Below are 18,504 nucleotides of genomic sequence, written 5' to 3'. Positions count from 1 at the left end.
AAAAAAAAGGTAGATAGCTTTATTAACTTTAACACATACACACTTTGAATATGTAGCTAAATTTGTAGAGATCCAAGTATGGCCGAATTGCCACATGCCTAGTGAGCCGCAAAAATTGACTTAGCATGCAAGGCAGGCTCCCAAAAAATACAAATGCTATAAAAAGACAAATTCTCACATCTTAAAATGTCTCTGACATTTATTAAGTTTATTTTTTATTGATTTAAACTAACAAAAATAATAAAAAAATAAAAGAACAAATATTATTTTAATGTAGAAAAAATTAAACTTTGCTTTCTTCCACTGTCTGACTGTGTTTGTCTTCGTTTACAACTTTTGTGTGGCTAATGGTGCTTTGTCCTCCTCTTGGTGAAAGAAGTTCAGTTCCCGTATCATCTTCATCAACTGAGCTCTACATCGACATCAATGGTGGAAGAAGTGGCGTGAAACCCATTGTAGTGGCGAGACGGAAAAGGTGGTGGTGGTCGTGGCTTTCGGGGTTCATCGACGATGGCGTGAAAATGGTGGTTGTAGTGGTCATCGTGAGCTAGCATGACACAGGTGATGGTGGTGGTCTACCGTGAGAGAAGAAAATGAGTAAGCTAGAAATACGGGGTATCACCGTCTCAGGGAGAGGGGATGAATAGGGAATAAAAAATGGGGGTTTATTAAACTTATTTTAAATTTCTAAAGTTTGACATGGAGGAAGACAACAAAATTTATTTTTTTATATTAAAGTTTGTTACAGTTGTATACTTTTTTAATATTAAATAATATGTGGTTTTAATTTTTTTATTTGGATTCAATTAAAACTAAACTTATTAAATGTCACCCCTTTTAGGTGTGGCACGTTTTAATATTAGCAAGTGTACTACCATGTTGGCTCGCGATAAAATTCTACCGCATTTCTCACCAAAAAATTATCTGCACTCACACTGATTATTATTGATAACAAATCCCGTTGTGTTATATAAAAACAAAGCATTAATTATGATTGACAATAGCTTACTTTACAATTTCTGACTGACAAAGTTTTTATAATTTTTTTTTTAAAAAAAAAATAAAAGCCCACACAAAATAAATACCACCGGTAATAAAATTAAAAATAAAGGATCACAAACACAATTACACTAGTAATAAAATTTTAATTGATGTGGCGGATTACTATTGGGTAGACATGGTTTAGTATTGGGAAATTAGTCAGGTGGTGATGATGTACTAGATCTGAGTTATGTTCACATTAAATGTTCACAGGTTGGTTTAATATAAATGAAAATTGTGATATTCTTTTGGATATACCGGTCATGTTTCACATGTCATAATGACCATAGGAGTAGTTAAAAGAAATTATGTATTTTTATTGTTCATTAATTGTTTTATCCTGCATTCTAACCCAAACATTAACAAAGCACAAGTGATTCGTGTTTTTCTTCCTCATACCAGAAAAAAACCAAACAACTTCAATAATTCAAACAATGTTGCATGGATTCAGGCCAAGTCCTCTGTGAAGCAATCTGGAGTTAATCGACAAAAAGAGGGCCATTGAAAATCGCTCTCAGGGACTCCATCCCAGGTTATATGCCTCCTACCTTATCTATAAAATTACAATGTAGTTAACCTTTACACACACCATATACTCTTCAAGATTGTGTAAAACGTTGATATTCATTGTAACTTTTAACCTCATTACCAATTTTTATGTGGAATTGATTAAACAATTTAATGCATGATTTATCTTTTAAAAATGGAATCCTCTAGAGTTGTTGAACGTTTCACATTAACCAAAGGTAAACATAAAATTTAAAAATTGGTAAAGTTTATACTGAGTTACAATATGTTAGCATATGAGTGAAGTTAGTTGAAAAGAAATGATAAATCTTGCTAATTATAAATGTGATACAATTGTTTTATATTGATACCTATGTGAAAGTATACCTCCTGAGATAAAGTCATAGTAGGAGTTGATTTATTTATACACTCTTTAACACTGAAATCCTTTATTTTGGTTATATTTAACAGGACGGGAAGTGAAATGGTTTTTTATAATGGAGAAGAGAATGTGGATGGGGAATTGCAGATCAGTGAAATGGAAGAAATAGAACAACTATATGGAGAAAATAATTTTGAACCACGAACGTTTGCAGGACCGGATTTGGCAGATTATGAGGACCCAACTGTGTTGGATGAGGAAGGAGAGGGAATTTTTTCAAAGTTCAGAATCTTTGAAAACCCACTAGAATTGAGTAAGAACACCCTAATAGGCCATGTTTTTGAGACACTGGACCTTGCAGAGGAATTTATATATGCATATGGAAGAGTGATTGGATTTAGCATTCGAAAAGGTCACATGAGGAAGAATAGCGCTAGCCAGATTCGCGAGCGAGAGTGGGTGTGCTCTAGGGAAGGGTCTAGGTTAGAGGCAAATTTAAATAGGCAGGATAAAAAAACGGAACCGAAGAAAATTACCAGAGTCCATTGTAAGGTTGCATTCCGGGTTAATCTGATTAAGTGTAGTGGTAAATGGAGTTGCAAGGAGTTCTCAACAGAACACTCACATCCGGTCACCATCAATGACCACAAGCAGTTTCTACGGTCCAACAGGTTTGTGTCACCTGGTGATCTTCAGCAGGCAAAGTCAATGAAGGATGCAGGTGTTAGAACATGCCACATAATGTCATACATGGACGACAAGGTGGGGGGTTATCATAAATTGTTGTTCACGGTGAAAGACCTGTACAATCGTATGTCTGCTGCAACAAATGTGCAGTTTGCAGGATCGGACGCGGGTCATGCTGTCGGGTATCTAGAGCATAAAGCTGATCACGACCTGAGATTTTATGGAATATTCTCGTACGACAACAAAAGACGACTTTTGAACTTGTTTTGGGCGGATGGGAAGTCAAGACTGGACTATGAGATGTATGGACATGCAATCGCATTTGACTCAACATATAAGACCAATAGTTATGGCAAACCGTTACTTGTATGGGTGGGAGTCAACAACCATTTCAGGACTACCATACTAGGCCTTGCAATTCTCGCAAACGAGTCTGCAAGCAGCTACATGTGGGCGACACGAGCCTTTTTAGAATGTATGGATGAGGCTCAACCCAAAACAGTTGTCACCGATGGCGATGAGGCAATTGCAACAGCAATAGAGGCTTTGATCCCAAATGCAACCCACCACCTTTGTTATTGGCATATGCACAACAAAGCTGTTAAGAAGGTGAAAGACCCAAGTTTCAGCGAAAGCCTAACAAAGCTCGTGTTCAAGTATTATGATGTTGACGAGTTTGAGGATAAATTCAGTGAAGTTATGATACAGTATGGGTTGCAAGGAAAGAAGTATGGTGCTAAATTGTACAATACAAGACATAAATGGGCAGAGACCTACTTGAGAGGGAACTTTTTCTGTGGCATGTCAACCACCCAACGTAACGAAGGTATTAATGTCGTTCTGAAGAAAAAATTGAACCAGAAGTTGAAGCTATATGAATTTGATAGGGCCCTTGACATGGCCCTTTCATGGGTTAGGCATCGCGAAGCAACCGATGATTATGAGTCACTGCACACATCACCACAATTAGGAGTGACGAACTTACCAGTTATGGAGGAAGAACTTTCAAGGATATATACAAGGAATATGTTTTTTAAGGTTAGACGACAAATGTCAAAGGAAGGCCACTACACTGTACTCACAAAAACCATCATGGAGGGTGCTATAATGATGAAACTACACAAGTTTCGTCGGGGACCAAGCCGAGCAGTCTATGCAACTTTCGATCATGACTTTTTTGTCTGTGAATGCCAATATTTTCTTACGTTTGGGATACCATGTAGGCATATGTTTGCCGTAATGAAGCACCTAGACATGGGACACATGCCAAAGTCACTTATTGTGACGCAGTGGACAATTGAAGCTCGGTCAGGAGAGAGTTCAATCTGGAATGATAGTTGTATTCATATTGATAAAACCACCCTCCAAAAGGCTAGGTTTGGACAAATAAGTAATCGAATGAATGAGGTTGCCTTCCTCGCGAGTAGGACCGACTATGCACATCGTATTGCTACACTCGAAATTGATCGAATTTGTGCAACATTGAAAGAAGCTTTAGTGATTGGTGGAGATAGTTGCACGTCCAACCTCCCTATGCATAGGGCGTCCCAGTTCATTGTGCAAGACCCAGAATTCACCAAATCTAAGGGGACTGGGAGAATAGCAGGAACAAGAAATAGTGTCGGTAGGAAATGTAGTTTATGCAAGAAGGCTGGTCACAACAAGTTAACATGCCCCAAAAGACTGAAGGGAAAGGAACAGTGTGTCTATTCCGAAGATTCCGAAAATGAAGAAGATGACGAATATGCTAATCATGAAGAGGGCAGTCATCAATGGACAGAAAACAAAACATTCAATTTTGAAGAAGATGAAGTGGAAGGCAGTCAAGGAAGAGAGTTTGACTTCAAAGCTTAGTGATTGGTGACCATATTGCATGGTAGATGAAGAACCAAATGACTACGGTTCAAATCGGTGGAGTAATAGGATTTCTCAAAGTTAGATTCACTTTGTAATTACAAAATGTATGGTTGAGTGATATTAGAAATTAATACTAAACACTATGTTCTAAATTTGTAGCAAAACTAATGTGCGGAATACTTGGTCAGCATTTCTATCGATATGGAGGTCTGCCATGGTCTTATAATGATAAAAATACAGTCTTAGGCTCTTTAATGGTTGCATGTTATTTATATTTTGCAACTGTACTTATGCTGATATTAAGTAGCCTTAACCTTATAATAGGTAAACATATTTTATTATTTATTTTCTGAACTCTACATGAACGGGCAGTCCATAGCTCTATGATATAAAGACGGGAAATATCAATTTCCGTAGGTTCATATAGCAACGGGCATTGCTCCATTCGAAATGTCATAAAAAAATTCAAAAATTACAAATAAAAAAGATTAAATTTTAACTGAATTTAATACATCAAATTGGCAGAATCTTATCAAAAATTTACAATAATTATGCTGCAGTATACTGAAAACTAGAAAAATACACCAATCATATTTGAAATGAAAAAATAAAAATCAAATTAAAGCCAACACCACAGCCACCTAGCCTTCACCGCTAGCCCATTCATGCCTTGTTCATAAAACACAAATTGCTTCAATGTGTCTACTTCCAAAAGTTGACTTTGCTAAAAAATTAAAGTAGTTCGCAAAAGAAGTCCACAAAAATAAAAATAAATGTAGTTCAAATATAATAGTAGGCCATACTTGAACTACCTTTTTTCCCCTTTCACTATGTCCAAACTTTTACCTTTTTTCCCCTTTCACTATGTCCAAACTTTTAAAAGTGGCCTACGTATAATAAAGTCAGACATAACCATGGTTAGTGCACTAATTCTTCTCAAGCCTTTATACACTTAATATGTAGTTTCTATTCATGACGGTGGAATTATTAACCCGGGCCATATGTAATATTTTGGCAAGTGCTACCTGGATCTGCTCCACTTATTAAAACACAATCAACTTTTCTTTTTATTTTAAAAAAAAATGAAAAATAACTTTCTCTATTCTTATTGATATGTTTATTAAAACAATATTATTGAATAAGAAAAATATTTTTTTGTTTTTTTTCCAACAAAACCCAGCTTGCTCAGTGCTCACTACATCTATCTTACCAAAGTTCCTCGTTTGAAACTAGAAGCCATTACCATGTATGTCTGGACAAAGTACTTGCTCCATAAATCCAAAAGCTTCCAATGGAGACAACCTTGATCGTGTCTTTGTGATATTCAAATTGAGAGACGATTCAAGAATCAACGAATTGGAGGTCGTGAAGCTCGATTTGGAAGGCATGGAAGGTTGAGATAGTCTTTTTTCTCTTGAGATCCTTGAGGTCCTTCTCCGCACTGGCATTGTTAACCAAGGTTTGGCAACAAATGCCGAGGTGGGGAGCATGGCTAAGGGGGATTTGGATTTCTTCTTGTTGGTTATGAGATGAATTATTTCGAGTCGATCTATCAAGGATTGCTAGTGGAGCCGTCGGGGCTGTTCGAAGAAGACTTCGTCGATCAGAAAAACCTGCTTTCAACACTGCTATAAATATGAACCTTGTTTATATATATATATATGTATGTATATAAATGCATATCACTTCAAGATTCAGAAACTTATTCTTGGCTCACGCATCTCTTCATCTCAAAACTCAAATTAAATCTAGATTCATTCTCTTCATCTCAAACTTGTACTATAGATCTATAGTATTTCTATTTTCGGTCAAGAAAATTTCTTATTCTCTAGAATCTTTGTTTGATTTCTTTATAAAATCTAAATATTGATGTTGTTTGATCTGAATACTCAGTAATGGGTCTGCTCATTTTCTTGGTGAAATGGCTTATAGGCCACTCTGTTACTAGATTTTTAAAGATTTAATTAAAGTATATAGAAAGTGAGCGAAAGATTACTAACTTGGGCTGAAAAAAAAATTATGCAAGAATATAACAGTGTAATAGTATATCACACCATAATCTTCAACTTCTGTCGTGGAAACCTATTTTCATAACAAAGGTGAGTTTTTTCTTCTCAATTTATTACAAACGGGGAATGGTTTTTCTAGAAACCTGTGAGTGGTTTCTTATCTGTAAAACAGAAAATGTTCAGTATTTAAAAAATAAAATGAACAGTTTGATGTGTTGTTATATCATAATACAGTAGAGGTGTGTTTATTTTTTTACTAAATAAATAAATAAAATAAGGCAGCTATCATGCCATGTGACTCGGGTTAAATTTCCATCCTGATATGTAGCATTTTTCTTGGGAAAGACAATAACAGAGTTCTCTCTCACTCAAGTAGATAACAGAGTTAAAGCTAAATTATATGAACTGTTCATTCATACAGTAATTAACTTTGATTCCCGTACCCATCACCCTATGTAGCCATATCTCTGTTTCAATACATGGTTTATGTTGTCTAGATCAGTCGCCACCAAGTGGAGTATATGCAGAAAGTAGTAAACCAGCAAAACAGAGATATCGAAGCCCATAAACCCAACCCCGTCGCAGTCGAAGTCGGAGGCCAGAAATAGTTGACAAAAAACATATATTAGAGAAAGAGAATTAGTGAATGAGAAGAAGAGAGGCTCACCAGAAACAAACAATAAAGCTAGATCTGGGATTTGTTGAAAAATAATTAAGCCCAGCCACATCCAACCTCACCGTTGTACAACATCAACTTAATGGTCCGACCTTGTCGCTGCGTGCCCGTCCTCGCCGCTGCTCCCCCAGCCTTGCAGCTCTATCCAGCAAGATGTGCTGAAGTGGGTGGCTGGTAATGAAGAAAAAGCAGAAGAAAGACGCAGAAGAAAGAAGAGGGAAAGTGCTGCAAATGAACAGGTAACAAAGAAAGGGAAAAAAAATTTATTCGTTTTTAATTCTGTTTAGTTCATTGGTTTACATGTTTGAAGTTTAAAAAAAATGTTAATCAACAGAAAATAGGAGCAGGCCCGTAACATGGTACCAAAATTTTAAAACAGAATAGGCCCATAAAATTTTTAAACAAAATGTGTGTTTGTAAACTAAAGTCTTTCAGCAATTATTGCAGAAGCCCAATCACATGGGCCCAATAAGTTGTCAATGACCTATCGTCTCTATCATCAACATCTACACATCGAGACTCTCTTCACAGTCCTCATCAATGCTTGCCATGGTTGACTAGTGAGGTAGTCGCGTGAATTTAATATCTGAATTTAATACATTCGAAAAAAATTTACTCCCATTTCAAAAGAGACACGGATTTACCGTCCTTTGTTAAGGTTCACAAGTCTCCATTAGTGTGCACTTCAGCCTATTATTCACACCGGCCTCCTCCTAACCGACCACCGAACCATGTAAGCACTGAATGCATTTGTTAGCATCGTTATGGTTTTATATAATTTGTGTTATAATGTTTCCTTAAGTAAAACGTAATTTTTTTTTTATTTATGATCGTGGTTCTAGATTTTCTTAGTGATAACAGTAATTGTTTTAAACTTAATTTTTTGAATCAAAACCCCTGCTTTTGCTTATTAGTTATTACACAACTGAAGAATTTTACAATATAGGTGTTAAACTTATTATTGTACCCCTGTTTTATTAATTTTTGATGTCGCATTGTACAAATACTTGACCAAATGAAGCGCAGACATAGCTTATGCGAAACGGAAGATGAAAAGGACATGAACAAAGGCTGGTATGGAACAAATGAGATAGTCGTAAGTAACTCCTCAACCAACCAAAGCAAAATAGATTCCTACATGACAAGAAAAGTCCCCAGCCATGAATTAGCTGTCCAACAAGGCCAACATGGTATTCGGTGGCAAAAAAAATCACCCTCTAAGAATTCTTTGACCACAGTGCGATTGAATGAGGATTCCCACATATCACAAAAGGTAAATATTGCTAATTTCAACTGGGTTTTTGTGATTGAGGGGGCAATTTAATGTTTATGATGGTGTATGGATACAGTGTTGCATATTTAATGTTTTAAAACCACTAACGTTATTCAATCAATCCACTAACATATGTTATAAATCCAGACAAATTTACTGGACATTACAGGCGCAGGGAATTCTCTACTTGTGTTGAAGTGGTATAATATCCTACCCTCGCCAGTTAGAGACCGAATTAGAGTTGCTGGTATGCATGCCCTAGTTGATGGAATCAATCGGTCTGAGATTGACGTTCCACTCATTCAAGCGCTGGCATCAAAATGGTGGGATACAACACACACATTCATTTTTGAAGATCTCGGGGAGATGACGTTAACTCCTACAGATTTTAGTGCAATTTCTGGCCTACCGGTGTACGGGAAAGTTCTGAAAATGAATAAGAGGGTGCATAGAAACCCAAATTTGTTGAGGACCTTGGTTGGAGAACCTTTGGCACTCCTCAAAAAAAGTAGAGTGGAAGTTAGTTGGCTGTACTCTGTTTATAAGAACATGCCTTTGAATACTGGAACGGATTGTGATAGACTTGCTAGGGTGTTCATATTAGCACTATTGGGATCAACTCTGTTTGCACGTCGTAACAACATGGTCGATCTATACTACATTCCTTCTTTACAATGTATTGCAGACATACCTAATTTCAATTGGGGTGGTGCTGGGTTGGCTTTCGCATACCAACAAATGGATGACTTGTGCAGACTTAATACACACTGCATAGGAGGACTCTGGAAAACTTGGGAGGTAAATACAAGTTCAATATTAATTTATGAGTTAATTTTTAAACTAGATTTGACATGTGTTTTGTATATTGAATTACAACACATAGCCAATTCTTATTTATTTCAACCTGGCAGGTCTGGGGGAGAGAGTATCTCCCATGTCTTCGTGTCACACCCCAATCAATATCGTCAAAAGTCTTCCCGCGTAGTCTAATATGGTGTAATTGCCCACCCCCGACAATGGATCGTTATGTTTTGTTGAAGTACTATAGAGGAAAATTAAGTCGCCTGAGTTTGGAAGAGGTAACGAAGATCTAAATATCTTTATCAGGTTAAATAGGGAAGATGGGGACCGTAAAATACAACTTAATACTGGGAACTAACAAACAAACATACCTAATGCTGATTAGGTTGATTGGTGTCCATGGGGAGAAGATGACATCCACCCTTACTACGTAGCCCAAAGTGATGAAGCGAATAAGTGTCGGATACTAGTAGTTGGACCAGACGGTGGAGAGTGGTATTTGGCAGAGCGAGTCACTAGGCAATCAACTCGTGTCAAGTGTCTGTGTATTCCAAAGCTCCCCCCCAAAGTCAATGCTCCGCAAGGAGAAGCTAGTCATTATTACGAAGCCGTGGTGTTTAATTGGAAAAAATGCCGAACATTTCCTCGACGAGACAACAGTGAAGAATATGGATATATATAGAAATCAAGTTTTAAGCACAACCAATAAGATGAAGGTAAAACAAAAAATAGTTGTTTACACAACAAAAAATTGTTTAATTATTACATAGGAGTTGGGTTATTTAACATATCCAAAAAGTGATCCAAATGTTTTGCTACTACTTCTTTCGCAGGAAACAAATCCAACAATCACTAGTAACTTCAAAACTAGTTTGGACAATCCTCTTCCGCAATGTGGTTTGGAGGTACAAGTTTTTATATTATTTACATTAATATGGTTCAACTTTTTAATGTAACATATATCTCATTATATATACTGCGCGACCTAGACAAAAAGAGAAAGACGGGAACAACTCCTAAACAATATGGAAGGCTTTGGTGAAAGACTAAGACACCAAATTACAACTAATGCCCATGCCGTGGAGGAATACAAAGGAATCCTTCAAACTTTCCAAAAGGAAATGGTAGTACATCCCATTCTACAACTCTTTATTTTATGAGTTTTCTGTTCACCATCATCCATCAAAGTCGATATGCATATTATAAAAAACTGATCACTTTTCTTTTTATGTTAGGAGACAAACTCAAAAGGGGTTGAAGTTGATAACAACGAAGGAGAATCAATGTCGAATAACGTACGCCTTTGACATGTTTCAACACAGAAATTTACAAACCATTGCTCCCAAAAAAAACCCCATCCGCTTATTAGGCCTTTTCTTTTTTACATTGCCAAGTGTACAATTCACTAAAGGAGGCAGAACTAATACAATAATTACTATAATAACTCACCTAACCCCTTCAAATCTGATTTTTTTTCTTTATTTATTTTTCCCATATACATTCTTCTGAACCTCCTATTCGTTTATGTTCATTTTAAATATATATATGCACTCTGCTTTCTTAATGTGTCAACGTTAAATCCCAATGATAGGACTTATAACTTCATTGATATTGCATAAAAAAAAATTAACATATTATACAAAATCTATTATTCTCATTATTTCTGTGTGATAATGGGGATGAATATTCAAATCACAGCCCTAATAAGGCTACAACTAATTGGCCAAATAAACAAAGACAAGGGTTATTAATAAATAAATCAATGTAGTACGTTCGTTGCTTAACAACATAAGACTTGACATGTTTCCCAGCAATTTAGCTCATCTTCCGAGGTGTTATTTGTATAAATCATCATTTATTTTTGGTGGGCACTCTCATATCACCAATTTACGTAACCAAGCCACCATATTTGCATTACACCTTTTCTGTTTTTTTTTATAAATGACTTACTTATTTTATTGAGGTTAGTTATATGAAAACGTACAACCAATTATAATCCTGTTTTAAAGTACGCTAATTGACTAAGCACCAGGATGTTAATGGATTACTAACTCCAGCAAAAGTTAATGCCAATCAATTGATATGTTATCACCCCTCTACAGTCAGTTCTAAAGTTGAAATTGTTCTAACTGGGTGGCATATAAACCTCAATTCAAAATCAACCAAAATTAGCAACTTTATTCCTTTTATTTAACTACTCCATCGTCCCTAGTCCAAAGTAAAAAATTGGGGAAGGTTGATAAACGAGTTTTATACTCATTAATATGTGTGTTTTTTGGTTACGGAACAATGTTGTTGTTGCGATATTTTTCTTCTATGCAAGTGCACACAGTCGCACTTTGTAATAAAATGGTAAAAACCAAGTATCGTCCTCAAGGATCGATTTATCAATTACCAATCAATCAATCTTTTTAATTCTATTTGATTAAACAATTTTCAGAGATTTCAAACAAAGAAGAATACTAACGAAGCACAATGAAAATTAAAACAAAATAACAGAGAAAATGAAATTAAGACAATTATGCTCCTCTATTTTCCACCATTTTATTTCCTAATGCAAGAATTATATCCCATTCTCCCTATTCAAGAACAAGTTGCAAAAATAATTCATAATCTGGTTAAGATTTACAAAATTCAATCTAAATGAAAACTTCCTATATTTCTATGGTCAGTTGAATCATGAAGAAGGCATTAACCACACAACTCAGTAAAATAGGCAAACAATTTAGATACTTTCGTTCTAAATTGAATTTGCATCCAAACAATCAAAACATATCAAATTTCACTTTTCAGATTTCAATTTGATTCATGAAATAACAATTAGATGTGATCAATCATTAATTGCACAAGTAACACAGATTGTACGGAATTGAAAGAGATGAAGAAGAACATGAATTCTGCATTAATCCATAAAAAGGGTTTCCAAAATATTCACATAATAGCCCTAAAGGAAAATTAGCCCATTATATTCATTCTAGCAGTCATAGAATTCAATTACAAACATGAAACTAATGAAGACAGATGAAGAAAACTCAAGAATGGATCCTCCACTCTCCGCCGTCGTCTCCCTCTGTTCAGCACTCCAAAAACGCCTCTCTCTGTCTAATTCCCCGTCATTTTTTAACCTAATCCCTATTTTATTCCCTTCAAATGACTAAAAACCCCTTAATTAAAATATGCATTTTTTTTCTTTTTCAGGCGTATCCTGCGGTCGCAGGAATGCTCTAAAACGTGAAACTCCTCTGAAGCTGCGGCCGCAAGACACACTTCCTGCGGTCACAGGAATGCTCTAGAAAGCAAAACTCCTCTGATGCTGCGGCCGCAAGACACACTTCCTGCGGTCGCAGGAAGTGCTCCGAAACACAATTTCCACCACTTTTTGTCATTTTGTCTATGTTTCCACCATGTTTCCACACCTAAGTCCTTCGATACTTGAAAACATATAGAAAGAAGCGTAAAATATAACAAAAACAAAACAAACACCTAATACTTTACCTGAAAAACACAAAGATAAATGAGTCTAAAACTCACTTATCAGTTATTTTTTGTTCTGTTTTACACTTCTTTCTATATGTTTTCAAGTATAGAAGGGCTTGGGAGACATAGGTGTGCATACGTGGTGAAAAAACCAACAGAATGAAAAAAGTTGGTGGAAAACAGTGTTTCCAGGCAAGTGTTGCGACCGCAGCAAGGATATGCTGTGGCCGCAATTCCAGAGGAGAAAGGCATTCCCAGGGAAATCCTGCGGCCGCAATTCCAGAGGAGAAAAGCATTCCTACGCAATTACTACGACCGCAGGAATATGTTTCTGCGGCCGCAAGTCCAGAGAACGTAGGCATTTAAAAGTATTCCTATGACCGCAGGAATAGGAGTATGCGGCCGCAAGTCCAACGAACATGGTCATTTACAAGGTATTCCTGCGACGGCTTTACAGAGTATTAATAGGCTGCAATTTCAGAGAATATAGACATTTATATTGTAATCGTGCGACCGCAAAAAAAACACCTCTTGCGACCGAATGAGCTGTGTAAAAGTGTGAAAATCGCATACAACTAAATCAAGGGGTTTTGGGTCATTTCATGTATTGGAGAAACCCTAATCTGGTTTAAATCACGATTTTTGAGAGACAAGAGGTACTTTTTGCAGACATAGACTGGAAGAAGAGCATTGGGATTACTTTGGAGAGGAACTTGGATTGGCATAGAGTTTTTATATTTTCTATTTATCTTTGCTTTATGTTACTTTCTTTTTTAAAGATTTTGTAATTATAAACATGACCTAATTTTATTTTCTAGGGTTTTCAATGTAACCACTTGGATCTTTGTTAATTACTATGACGAATTCATGATTCTTTATTCAGTTATATTCTAAATTATTTTATCCGTTCTTATTGCTTGATCACAATTTACATGATAAACTGAAAAATTGATGAAATTAAAATCCATACGGAATGTTTGCTTACTTGGTACAAATTTCGTGGAATGGAATTGAATAGATTCATATTTCTTTGTTTGGTTTCATATTTTGCAAGACTGCTTTTTCCAAAGGGATTACTACATTGAAATGGAAGAATTGTAATTCCATTTAAAAATGTTTGGAAATGAAATTCCTAAATTAATTCAATTTTACTCTTATTTATTTTTTTAATTGTATCTATTATATGCCACTCTCAAACTTATTTATACTGATTTTTTCTTCACTCTCTACATTAAATTGAATGTCCACATTAAATTGAATGTCCAGTATATTCCTTAAATAATTGTTTATTTGATTTATAAGATGTTCAATAAATAATGATTCTCTCAAGTAAAATGTATTCCTCTAAAAATATATATATATATATATTTATTTAATATATCTTATATTGGATAACAATAACTATATACACAACATTTATTTATTTTCTAAAATTAAATTGTCCTATTATCTAAAAAGAACTATATATATTTTTTCAATATTGAGGCATCTAAAATTTAATTAATTAAAACTAAATATAATATTTTTTTTTTATGAAATTTGTAGTAAAAAAAATTGTTTATTACACATAAAATATAGTATAATATATTCAAAAAATGGTGTATATAATAAAAACTAACATTAAAAAATAATGATAGTTTTAAAATTATTTACAAAAGTAAAGTAAAGGTATTTTACGCAAAAAGATATAAAGTGCATTCTATTCCATAACTCATTTCAATGTCTCTACCAAACAAAATAATCAAAATTTCCATTCCATGTTTGTTTTGCAACCAAACGCACCCTAGTTATTTATTTTTTAAGTTCTTACAATTATTTGCTTTCTTTCATAGTGCTATTTTATATTAATTGATTTTGTTATTAGAAGGCAATTGCAATATAAAACCTTGGAATTTACGGCGAATACAATCAAAATAAATGGTTGATGAGGAATATCAAAATAATTTTGTTCTACAAGACTTCAAACATACTGTTTATATCCCTACTCCTTTCACTACCATTTGGATGCCTTTTCAATTAGATTATCTCTTACTCTATTAATGCCGGAAGTCAATATTCTACCTGCAATAAGTTGCCTATCCCACTCGGTCGCCACCTAGGACACAAACAGAACAATTAATTCAAATGTTACATTGTAGTAAAAAAATATATATATATACTTTAGCAAAATATATTGAATAAATAACTACATACATTAGTTGGTCCACTCCTTACACATTTCCCAAGTTCCAAATCATCTATTTTATCATATGTTCGTCGCCTTAGAACTTCAGGCACATATTCTTGCAGAAGCATCTTCATCACATACACACCGCAGTCGTAATGTACGCACTCTTTGCTGTGAGATACAGGTTGCTCAATATGAAAACCCCGGAAATAGAAATCACTCCCTCGCACCTCCTTCAACGTCTTACTAAATGCATTGTCCATTGACTCCAACTAAAACAAAAGAAATTATTCCAAACAAATTTCTACCTTGAAAATCAATCTCCTTCATCAAATTCATGCTAAAAAACCACAAATAAAACACTAGTAAACACCTACCATATTCTCAATTATAGCAAGACCAAATGGTGTCGAAGGAATTTTGAGGTTATCATACAATTCAACAAGATTCTTTTCGAACTTCAAAATTGCCAGAAACCAATGTCTCTTTGAGAGCACAGGAGCATATGCCTATCACAACGAAACAACCCATTATGCCAATACCATACATAAAAAAATAAAAAATATACCAAATTTTCAAATTTCAACCTACTCCTAATCAATACCTTCTCACAATCACCAACTTCTCCACACCACTCTTCCCATTTTTTTCCTTCGCTCTTAGTAGAAAAATTGTACGGATTAGGACGCTAAAAACAATTGAAATTACTCCAACATTTGTTATTTGGTACTGTTAAAAACATCACACATAATACAACTCACTAGTAAGACAAAAACATTATATTATATTACTTATTAAAACCAAATAAAACTCACCGATAACACTGTCGGAATCCACCAACACCTTCTCCTCTTACCACGTCCATGAACCTCCTCTGCTGATAAAATCTCCACTAAACAATTTACAACCTGAAACAAATATTGGTCACCAAAATTAATACATTACTAAAAAATAATGGAATATAACTAACTAAAAAAAACTTTCACACCATTAAACTTACTCTAGCGCTAACCAGTTGATGTGCATTCAATGTTAGAAAGTCCGCCCTCCTCCCAATCACTTTATCCCCAAGAAATACAATCTCACTGTACAAAATATTTATAAAACAATTATAACGTTTGATAAAAACATTACAAATGAGGGTTCTATACAGAAAAACCTATATAAAATTTACTTGGCCGACAAAGTTGGGTCAAGAACATAATTCACAATAACTTTCTCCCAGTCATGTAAATCTTCCAGATCTCCCCACACCCCACGATTAATTATCCTTGCTGGGAATAAAGAACCTAGAAGCGGCTGTTAAAACATACAAATAATTAACATAACATCTCATTCACATATGCACAATATCAAAATACTCACTTTACTACAAAATAACATAATTAATAAAATTCAAAGTACAATAAATAGAAACTCACTGGCGCATTAAAGAATCCAATTTCATTGTCTCTCACATCGAACATATGACAATCAAATCCAGAACCACCGTATTGAAGGACCAACTCCATCTCATCTTTGAAGTGCCATCTTATTTCATCCTCCACACTGGAAAATCTAGTGTTGGATCTTCTCTTCCCGAAGGTCAACATATTCGTGATTCCATCAAGATGCGTACAAAAGTCACCTAATTCAGCACCCGTATTCACTAAATTACTATCAAATATTTCCTCAGTAGACATACGATTTTCTATACACATACGAGGACTACACTTTTCCAATTGTTCCTCTTGAAATGTTGCCTTAGCCAAATTATTATTCACCGCCGCATCTACCAAATCTCCTACAACATCAATATCTCCACCCGCAACTTCTACCTCAACCAAATTCCTTGGCGTAACTATTGTGTAACATTCATCGCTCACCTTTTCTTTTACATCTACCTCATCAACTTTCAAAATATTTAAATGGTATTCATCCTCAGAATGAAGCTTCAGCTTCAAATCACCTGACTCGAAGTTGGCACATGCATTTGACAATATAACTTCATCTGAACTATTAAATTGCGTGTCATCCTCTCCGCTTTTCCCATTCAACGAAACTAACCAAATATCCTGTCCTTCAATTTCCAAATTATCAACCGGACCCATATTATGAAACAACCCCTCATCCTCTACAAAGTTTCTATCAACAAACCCACCTGGATGCAAGTCAACTCCAGCACTGTCAACATTAGTAGCACCTTCACCACTCAGCCGAAAATCCAGATCTCCAATCAAAACATTCATAGTATCGGAAGAAATGCTTCCCAATAATTTATCTGCAACATTCACCTTCGATTGAGAGAAAGGATTATTTAAACTCACGTTCCAACTTTCCACCTTCATCATTATCCGCATAGCTTCCTCAACCAATTTGTCTAACATAATCTCATCTTCAACGTCTCTTAACGAATTATGAAGTAACTCTAAAACATCATGCCTTATAGAAGCAAGTTCGTGTTTAAATACTTTCATTTCAGCCTCGTGTGAAATCAATGCCAATAATATTTTGCTTAACTTCTTTTTATCCATAATAACCTACCATCAATAAAGAAAATTTTAACTTACCTCCAAATTTATTTCACATCAAACATGCGCCCTTAAAATGAACAAAAACACAAACTTGATTTCACAAACTACAACCATTGCCCAAACAAATAAACTACATTGCCTACTTTAAATCAGTTTTCTATCATCTTCACATTCCCTAATTATACACTAAATAATCAATCAGAACCACCTTTATAGTCACAAAACAGTAAAATAATTGAAATATTTACATACCCCTACTGATTTTGAAAGTGGGCATAGCTTTTAAAATAACTAACCATGTGTAAAAAAAACATACACACCAATTCACACGATGAGAATTATACATATCAGAAACTAATATAAAACGCATATATATGTGAGCTTTGAAACAACAAAGAAAAAAAGCAGGGGTTACGAGTGAGATTGACAAGGTAGAAGCATGAGATATAAAACGCATATATATCACAAACTAATATATATAATATACATATCAGAAACTAAATCATATCATTTCATTTGGTATAAATCAAATAAACCATGGAATACCTTGTTTTCTTCGCCTCCCTCAACGAAAACTGGAAAAATTCTCCCTTCTCTCAATACCTGTGTAGCTCAAGCTGAGAAGAAGAAAATATGGGTCAATAGAAAGTATGTACGTATCCAAAAGCCCAAAGCACGATTTCTTATTAATAAACGAAATAAAAAAAAATAGATCGAAAAGAGATTCCAAGGCAATAATCATGACAAACCAACCACCCTTAATCATGTAGAGTGTGCCACTGTATATTATATATATTAGGTCTGTTTTTATGTTTATATAATATACAAAAGCACATGAGTTCATCATTTCTAATCCTTGTCCATTTCTCTCACTTTTTTCCCTTGTTTTGTTTTCCTCTTATCAGAAATAAAACGCATATATTTTAGAAACCAATATATATAATATACATATCAGAAACTAAATCATATCATTTCATTTGCTATAAATCAAATAAACTATGGAATACCTTGTTTTCAAGCTGAGAAGAAGAAAATGGAGAAGGAGAAATGATCTCACGGCTGAACTTTGAAAAAACAAAGTTCAGTGAAGAAGAAAGAATAAATCAAACAAAGT

The 18,504-nt window shown here is 34.8% G+C and overlaps 3 protein-coding genes across 4 annotated transcripts; 2 read left to right on the top strand and 1 right to left on the bottom strand.

Annotated features, from left to right (window-relative positions):
* Window positions 1-347: 347 nt before the first annotated feature.
* LOC133791368 (protein FAR1-RELATED SEQUENCE 5-like) lies at window positions 348-4,471 on the top strand. The gene is made up of 2 exons (XM_062229296.1): window positions 348-475; window positions 2,020-4,471. Exons 1-2 carry the CDS (start codon window positions 348-350, stop codon window positions 4,469-4,471), a joined length of 2,580 nt encoding a protein of 859 aa, XP_062085280.1.
* A 4,327-nt stretch (window positions 4,472-8,798) lies between these two features.
* On the top strand, window positions 8,799-10,540 carry LOC133791367 (protein MAINTENANCE OF MERISTEMS-like). Its single transcript, XM_062229295.1, has 3 exons — window positions 8,799-9,230; window positions 10,067-10,138; window positions 10,469-10,540. Exons 1-3 carry the CDS (start codon window positions 8,799-8,801, stop codon window positions 10,538-10,540), a joined length of 576 nt encoding a protein of 191 aa, XP_062085279.1.
* Window positions 10,541-14,700: 4,160 nt separating this feature from the next.
* LOC133789459 (uncharacterized) lies at window positions 14,701-17,742 on the bottom strand. Of its 2 annotated transcripts, none has more exons than XM_062227307.1 (8): window positions 16,299-17,742; window positions 16,052-16,176; window positions 15,878-15,962; window positions 15,693-15,785; window positions 15,482-15,565; window positions 15,255-15,386; window positions 14,904-15,149; window positions 14,701-14,805 (listed from the first exon to the last, which is right to left on the bottom strand). In XM_062227307.1, the coding sequence occupies exons 1-8, from the start codon at window positions 17,388-17,390 to the stop codon at window positions 14,704-14,706; spliced, it is 1,959 nt and encodes a 652-aa protein (XP_062083291.1). In that variant the 5' UTR covers window positions 17,391-17,742; the 3' UTR covers window positions 14,701-14,703. The 2 variants fall into 2 exon arrangements, with proteins under 2 accessions (XP_062083291.1, XP_062083292.1); XM_062227308.1 differs by having other exon boundaries at window positions 15,482-15,535.
* Between the last annotated feature and the right edge of the window lie 762 nt (window positions 17,743-18,504).

This window comes from Humulus lupulus, chromosome 7, assembly GCF_963169125.1.
Source record: "Humulus lupulus chromosome 7, drHumLupu1.1, whole genome shotgun sequence".
Taxonomy (NCBI): domain Eukaryota; kingdom Viridiplantae; phylum Streptophyta; class Magnoliopsida; order Rosales; family Cannabaceae; genus Humulus; species Humulus lupulus.
The sequence above is the reverse complement of the archived record's forward strand: the minus strand, read 5'-3'. Positions and strand labels throughout refer to the sequence as shown.